The sequence below is a fragment of the Calypte anna genome, chromosome 5A (genome assembly GCF_003957555.1).
Source record: "Calypte anna isolate BGI_N300 chromosome 5A, bCalAnn1_v1.p, whole genome shotgun sequence".
NCBI classification, from domain to species: Eukaryota; Metazoa; Chordata; class Aves; order Apodiformes; family Trochilidae; genus Calypte; species Calypte anna.
In genome coordinates, this window is record NC_044251.1 from 34,853,025 (window position 1) to 34,861,274 (window position 8,250).

General features: G+C 45.1%; 1 protein-coding gene across 2 annotated transcripts; it reads left to right on the plus strand.

Moving 5' to 3' along the window:
* The first annotated feature begins 4 nt into the window (after positions 1–4).
* Positions 5–6,585, plus strand: ZBTB42 (zinc finger and BTB domain containing 42). 2 transcript variants are annotated; one of them, XM_030452705.1, is made up of 2 exons: positions 5–241; positions 1,734–6,585. In XM_030452705.1, the coding sequence occupies exon 2, from the start codon at positions 1,748–1,750 to the stop codon at positions 3,176–3,178; it is 1,431 nt and encodes a 476-aa protein (XP_030308565.1). In that variant the 5' UTR covers positions 5–241; positions 1,734–1,747; the 3' UTR covers positions 3,179–6,585. The 2 variants fall into 2 exon arrangements, with proteins under 2 accessions (XP_030308565.1, XP_030308564.1); XM_030452704.1 differs by lacking the exon at positions 5–241 and adding an exon at positions 913–984.
* Positions 6,586–8,250: the final 1,665 nt, after the last annotated feature.

The window sequence follows — 8,250 nt, forward strand, 5'->3', positions numbered from 1 at the left end:
GGCCGCCGCCGGCGGGGCTGGCCGGGGTGGCGGGGGCTATTGTGTGCACCAGACGGGGACACACTCGCCACACACTCACACACACACAGACACACTCAACACAGACACGGATCGGAGGGAAAATATCGCGAGAGCGGCCGGTTAACAACCTGCTCCACAAACACCGCCGCGCAGCCGACCCCGCGCCGCACCCGCGGAGCGCCGCGCACATGCGGACGCCGAGCCCCGCCGCTGCACGCCGGTGAGTAAAGCGGGGAGAGGCGGGAGGCCCAAACCCAAACCCCCCTCCGGCAAGGAGAAAAGTCCTCCTTGCAAAGTTGGGGAGCGCGGTTGGGAAGAGGGGGGTGGTGGTGGTGTTCCCGAAAGCGGCTCCACGGTGCTTCTCCCCCTAACACTAACACACACACACACACACACACACACACACACACACACACACACACACACACAGCCTCTGCCGCCCCCCGCCCCCCCCCCCTCCTCAACCGCGCTGCGCGGAGCCGGGCGCCCGCGAAGGTCACCGCGACGGGCTGCGGGGAGCAACTTTGCGGCTGGAGGTGGGGTGAGGGCGGGGGGCAAGGGGGGGTTAAGGGGTAGGGGAGGGTAATGTAGGGGCGGGGGCGGTCTCGGGGCAAGTTTGTGGGATTTAATCGCGGGCTATAAATGGGGCTGCTGGAACTTTAAAAGGCAGCAAGCTGTGGTTGGCTGGTAGCGAGATTTGGAGTAACATATGGCATTAAAAGGCGCACAGCTGGAGGTAGCATTTCCATCGCAGTGAAGTCAGAGCAGCTGACTCTCCAGCTTGCGGTGTAATTAGCAAACCGAGCACTCCTCCTTCCCTCCCTCCCTCCCGCCTGCCTCCCTCCCTCCCTCCTTCTATCCCTCCCTCCCGCCGCGCCTCGCTCGCACTCGCACCGCGCCCGCGCTCCCTCCTGCCCGCCCGGCTCCGCGCCCGCGGCCGGCTCCGCCGCGCCCCGCGGGAAGGTAAGCGCCCAGCCGCGGCAGGTAGCCGACTGCAGCCTCAGCCCTGCCCGCTCGCTGTCCTTGCGCCTCTCGTTTTGCTCCTTGGCTTTTAATAACTTCAAGGGAAACTTTTTCCTCTTTATTCCCCCCACGCCCCCGACCCTTACCGCATGCGGGGGCTGGGGCCGCTTCCACCCCCCTAACCCGCCCTCCCCACCCTGCAAAAACGCCACTTCCCCAGCACCAGCCGCCACTGTTTTGTTGTGATTCCGTGCATAACGACTAAGGATAAAGTTTAAATGTGCGTGTGTGTATGTGCATGACGTGGGTAATAGGCTTTATTAAAAGATGCCCTGAGTTAGCGTCGCTGGGAAGACAGCCTGGGAATTTAGGATTTTTTTATGTGTGTGCGAATGTGTGTGCGTGCTTTCCTTCTCTCCTTCTCTTAATTTTATTAAAGTGCTCAGTGGGAGAAACAAAGGTTGGAGGGGCTGCTGCTTTACTAGCTTTTGTTTACTTACAATCAAGTTTTTCCTGTTCGGAGCAGGTGCGAAAGGATGAGAAGCATGTTGTGTTGTTTTGTTGGTTTGTGTGGGTTTTTTTCCCCTCTCTCCCCCCCCCTTAATAAAACTATTTACAGACAATTAACAGTAAACGTTATCTCCAAGGCTGTTTCTTTGGCTTGTGTTACCAAAAAGCCGATCTGTTTGTTACAGCTGCTAGGAGGCTTTAGTTTACAGTAGCATTCAAGTTTTTCCTGTTTTGAACAGGTTATGAAGGAAGAATGGAGTTTCCAGACCATAGCCGCCAGTTGCTGCAGTGTCTGAGTCAGCAGCGTCACCAGGGCTTCCTGTGTGACTGTACTGTTTTAGTTGGAGAAGCTCAATTCAGAGCTCACAGAGCCGTTCTTGCCTCTTGCAGTATGTACTTCCATCTTTTCTACAGGGACCAGTTAGACAAAAGGGATATTGTGCATCTGAACAGTGACATTGTCACAGCCCCTGCCTTCAGCCTGCTGCTCGAATTCATGTACGAGGGAAAGCTGGAATTCAACAGTCTCCCGGTCGAAGATGTGCTGGCTGCGGCTAGCTACCTTCACATGTATGACATTGTGAAAGTCTGCAAGGGCAAGTTGAAAGATAAAGAATTATGTTCCGAAGAGAAGATTAATGATGAGGCAGCTAGTTTGGAGAAAGCAGAGCATTTTCTAGATGCTGGGGTGCCCCTGGTCCACGAGTTTGACCCAGGAAACAAACAAAAATTCAGCGTTGCAGAATACGAGAGAGCAGCAGGCAAAGAAAAGGTCAGCAGTCACCCCGCCTGGTCCTCTGATCATCTAAGTGTCAGCTCTGTGCCGACAGAGGCAGAACCGTGCGCCGCAGCAGCTGGAAAAACAAAGGCTAATGTCAATAGTTCCACGGGACCTTTGTCCCAAAGGTCTGTTAACCATCCCCTGGCTTCGAGTGATGTGGACTGCGCGCTGGATTTGTCTTTCAAGCCTGTGCCGGGGAGAGATTCCTTACACCCCTCCTATGTCTTTGGACAGCTGGCTTCCGACAGCCAGCAGCAGGGTACCGAGCCACTTGTTAAAGATGAACAAGACTTGCTGTCAGATCAGGAGGATGGCGAAGCCAGGAGTCCGGAGAGTCAGCATTTTGGGAATTCAGCCAAAAGCCTAGTGACAGGGTTAGGACACATGTTCGCGGGGAATGGCAGCTCTCATGCCCGAGAGGAGGATATAGATCAAGAGCGAGACGAGAGCGAGGACGACATGGATTCCTCGGACATCTCCTCCTCGGGTGTCCTCGTGCCTCCCGGGCATATCTGCATTTGCCCCCTCTGTAGCAAGGTGTTCCCCAGCCCACACATCCTTCAGCTGCACCTGAGCTCCCACTTCCGTGACAAGGACGGCTCCCGGACCCGCCTGTCCCCCGACGGGTCCGTCCCCACTTGTACCCTCTGTGGGAAGACTTTCTCTTGCATGTACACCTTAAAAAGGCATGAGAGGACTCACTCGGGGGAGAAGCCCTACACCTGCGGCCAGTGTGGGAAGAGCTTCCAGTATTCCCACAACCTCAGCCGACACGCTGTGGTGCACACCAGGGAGAAACCCCATGGGTGCAAGTGGTGTGAGAGACGGTTCACCCAGTCTGGGGATTTGTACAGACATATCCGCAAATTTCATTGTGGCCTTGTAAAGTCCTTGGTTGTTTGAGATGTGGGATTCTTATTTTTCTTATTTTTTTTTTCCCCTGCCCTTTTAAAACAAAACAGGAAAAAAAAACGGCAGCATCTGAATTTTATTTTCCCCCCCTCCTCTTATTTTATTTTGGTGATACTCACTTCAGGTATATGATCTTTAAAAGATGAAGAGGTGTACACTCCAGAGGCCTTTCAATGTAATTCTTCCACCTCTCCATCTTCCCCTTCCCCTGCCGTGCTCCCTTCTCAGCCCTGTCCTTTAGGTCTTCTCTTGCGCACCCATGTTACATTATTAATGTGAAATGATCTAAGTAATTCTGCAATGATTTAGCATCTGTTTTCACACTGGAAGTACTTGCTTTGTGGTCAGGGTTGGTTTTTTTTTTGTTTGTTTTGTTTTGGATTGGGTTTTGGTTTTTTCCAGTTTAAAAAAAAGATTATCAGTAAATTCTGGAGAAAAATTTGAATTCCATTAAGCTCCCCTAATGTTCTCTGTGTGTTGCAGAGGAACCTATGAAGAGATGAACTATGATTTAAATACATTTCAGTATAGAGAAACTTGTCTGCACATTACAAATGGCCCTACTCTTATTTTACAGAGCTAGACAAGACCTTAAATAGGCCCCAATTATGAAGGGGGTCAAGGATTCCTGCCTGTGTCTTTGGTACGGGTCATTTTTTTTTATACCCTTTATTATATTAGAATAGTTCTGCAATTGGTCCTTAAACCTGAATGAGAAGTTTTTGCCTCGGGACTTGACTTAAATTTTCCCTTCCCCCCATTCTCCTTGGTGAACTGGCCTACTGAAAAGCTGCTTTCAAGCATAAAACGTGGACAGAAAAACTCTGTCTGCAGCATATTCACTCCAGAAATACTGAAGGATGTGCACTGGAACATATAAAAAAATAAATCATACGATACATCAGTATTTTCATTCCCATATTGACACCTAGGGGCTGATCCTGTCCCCCCTTGGGGGGTGGGAGGGAGACAGGAGTCCTAAAGCCAACAAATAAACCATCTCCATATCAGGTTCTTGGGGTGTCATAGTTCAAGGTAACTCAAACCACACGTATTAGAAGGTGCCCTGCTGTCTTGTCCGTGATGTTTGCTGCTACACTAGAATCGGCAGCTCAGAATTTTCTCTTTTTTTTCTTTTTTATGAAGTTTATGATTCCCTCTGGGCCAAATTCTGTGCAATCACTGGTATTTCGAAGGGGCAGGATGAGGATAAAATGCTGGAGGGAAAACTTGGCCCAACTTTTTTCCCCGTGTCTCACCTTTCAGGGGAGGGTTTTGGGGTTTTTTTAGATATGGGGGTTTTGTTTGGTTTTTTGGTTATTGTTGTATTTTGGGTTTTTGGGTTTTTTTTGTTTTGTTTTTTTTTTACTTCGTAAACTGAGGCTGCTTGTAGCTATAACAAGTTTTACTCCAAATAACTCAATTACTTGCTTAATAGAGCATACTTTGGTCTGTGCATGTTAGTAAATATCAGATTATTCCCTTCGAGTCAAATTACCCATTCAAGGTACATGTACACGAGACTGAAATATAATAATGATATCTGAGGGGTTTGAATGTTCTGCAGCGTTAGCATTGCTTCACCAGCTTCCCTGACACTCCTGGAGTTCTTTTGTGAAACTTAAGCTTTTATTATAAAATTATTTTGAAGCACTGAGTTAGATTATTTTTAAAAGTTGTGCTTGAAATACTGTATTTCATCTTATGAAGAAAAAAAATTTCCCAATGCCTTCCCCCTCTGGTCCAAAAACTGAGCACTACCTACATAAGTAATATGGAATTGATTATTTTTTTAATATTTTTTTTTTATAAAAACATAAGTACTTCCTCTTTTAAAGAAAATCAGGATCTCCCTGTTACAGCATCCTCTTATTATTCATCTCTTAAACTATGAATGTACATGTAATGTGAAATTTTGCTTCTATTTATAGTTTTGGGGTTTTTTTGTTTTCAGTCTAATTTCTTGACTGTAAAATATTTTTGCTGAACCTGTTACAGATGAAAGTTTTGGGAGAGTTCTCTATCTTGAACATAAGTGGCTCTGGTACTGTGGTCTTACACTACTTAATCAGTTTTCTTCCTTTTTTTTTTTTTTTCCCTCTTTTTGCTGTGATTGGAAATAGCACTGAACAAAATCTACTAAATTAAGTTATTTTTCTTTCTACTAAAATTAAGTTATTTTTTTCTCCTGAAGATACTTGATATAGTATTTATTAGATTTTTTTTTTTTTTGAAGTGGAATTATTTCTGTTAATCTATTTCAAAACTAGTTAATTTACACTTCACTTTAAATTTTATAACAATGGAGTTTGCATGTTGAACAAAATGTAAAGAGTTTAATGTAGAGTCAGCATTACTGAAGCTGGTAATCTTAATTCTGCATTCTTGTGACACTTTCTTGCATTTCAGTCTTCAGTTACTGTTGGTTTTGGTTTTGATTTGTTTCTGTTTTTTAATTTTTTTTAAAGATCATAAAATAGGATGTGCCATAAGAACATCATTAGAGTATGGAGCAGGGAAAAGTTTAAACAAGTTTGTGTCTGATCTTAGTATAGAAATAATTCATTAATCTGAAGCTATGAGCATGCTCTGTACTGCAGTGAATATGGGGCAAAAGTTTTTTTTTTTAAAAAAAAGAAAAAAGAAAAAAAGACTTTCTCATTCTTTACTTACATCATGAACACACTGTTCTCATAGTCTGATATTTGTGTTCCCACTCCTCATAGCTTGAATTTCTAAAGTAAAAAAAAATTTGCACTTATTTTTGTTCTTAAGGTGACTTTTCTTGGCTATCTCTCTGTGTGTGTCTCTTATTTTTAAGTTGCAATAGCTCAGAGCATGTTTTCAAAATGGTTCATGACTCTACAGAGAAGTACTAAAAACATTGCACACTTACGCTTGTCTCTTGATAAACTATTTCACTGTGGGGTGGTTACTGTCTCTGTAGGGGACAGTCCTGCTCTGCATTTTAAACACTGGATTTGTCTTCTACTACAAACAAATACTGTGAAGTTAATGTAAAAAAAAAAATCATTGATATTTTTAATTGTTTTTAATCTTGGTGCAGTTCAGATTAAATATGTATATTTAAAGACACTAATTTTTGTGGGAGAGTTTTATAGTATACAGTATGTAGAAAAGCTATTGGAATGGAATATATTTTATAAAAACGTTCTATCACTGTTTTATAGTGAACTATTTTTTTCTTCAGTGTTAGTGTAATATTGTTAGTCTAGATATGACAATCGCAGGAAGAGTGATTCAAGCTACTGTTAGCGCTTAGTTTTGCGTGGAGTTCTGTTTGCAACTGTATTGGTATGTGCTGTATAATGTGACAATCGTGACTAGGATTGTTGTCTTTATAAATTTACACAAAATAAAATGTGCTAGAGTTGTAAGCTTCAGCCTCCTCCTCGCCCCCCCCCCCACCTCAACCCCTTTAGCAGAAGGCTTGTGATGTTTGGGCTTTTCGTTGTTATTTATTATATGAATGATTTATTGTTTTCATTATTAGTATTTTACAGGTGCTTGTCCCTTTTTCTTTTTTGTGTTTTTATTATGTATTGTAATACTTTATTTCTTTTTCAGGGCCATGTGGAATTTAAGACATGTGAGGAGTTGCCATATCTCAGTCAGAGCCTGACTGAGCATTTCCTTAGTGACTGGGCAGGACTTCTGCATCACTTCTGCATTTTAACCAGAGTATTGGGGAGGATTGAACTGGCTCAACTCTCTCTCCACAGCCCAAGAAGTCTCCAGAGCCTCCAAAGTGAGCTTTGAACTAGCTTGGTTCAAAGCAATGCTTCTTTACAAATGCAGTGAGGTGCAGGGGACCGGGTGACAAGCCTGGGGATGCAGAAGTGATGCAGCATGTGTGGCAAAGGGCTCTGGTGCCTGCTGGCATCCTAACGCCTTGGGCTGACCATAGCTCCATTGGCTATTATGCCTGAAGAGATTCTCTTGGGAGAGTCTTGAGTCTGACCCAACTTCTGCTAGTAGCTGCCTTGAAACTTGGGTTGACTTTAGCAGGAGCTGGAATTAGAAGCAAGAAGACCTGAGCTGCCCATCTCAGCTGCTTCTCGGGGGAGAAAACGAGGCTGCTGGATAGGCTTGCTCCTGTACTATGCATACAGCCTCTTATTTCTTGGAGGCAAAGGATCTTGGAAGAACAGGACCACCTCAAAATGTTGCTGGTTGAGGAATAGGCAAATTGGAGTTAATCCTGGCGTGAAGGCGCAGTGTGCTCTCTCCCCTCTCCCCTCCAGATATAGCAAACTCACTTTGCAGTCATCTCAGAATAGGTATTCCTTGCATTCAGGCGTTCTGCCTGGTGCCTCCAATCTGTGAGAGCACAGAAAGCTGCTGGAGGTGCTCCGTGGTCTTGCTCCCATGTGGTGAACTGTTAGGAATTATAAATGTGTGCCTATATGTATATATTTTTATTTTCTGCTACTGGGGGTGGCTATCCCTGCAGATGCTTATTTGTGGCACCCTCTCTTTTCACTCTCTTCTGCTGTTTGTGGATGTATGGAAGAAGATTCAAAAGTGTTTCAGCCTTCCTGACCCCCAAGGAAAAAAAATGTCACAATTCCAGTGCTGTGGTAGGGGAAGGGCTTTTCTTTGAGGGAAAGGACAAAGCAAACTTGAAGCTAAACCTTGGGAGGTGGATGGCTTGCTAACAGGCTATAAATAACTGTGAGTAGATTGAGGAGAGCAGCCCACATCTACTCTGGCATGGGCATGCTGTGCCCATTTTCTTTGTTGATAGCAATTGCTAATGTGAATTCTGGCACTCCAAATCCTGATGCCTGTTGTTCTGATAACATAATTAAATCTTAGGAATGTGAAATATAAAAAGCTTTGAGAAGAAACCAGGCTGCTAAGCAGCTACTGGGCAGGGGGAGTGTGATGGTGGGGCTGTGGGGTGTGTTTGTACTGAATAAGCTGTGGGATCTCTCTAGGCAGGGTTCCTTCCTTGCCAGCTCATGGGTGCACTGGGAAAGATCCTGCCCTTCTCTATGGGAAAAGGAGTCACCCCAAAGGGTATCTGCTGTCCTAACCCT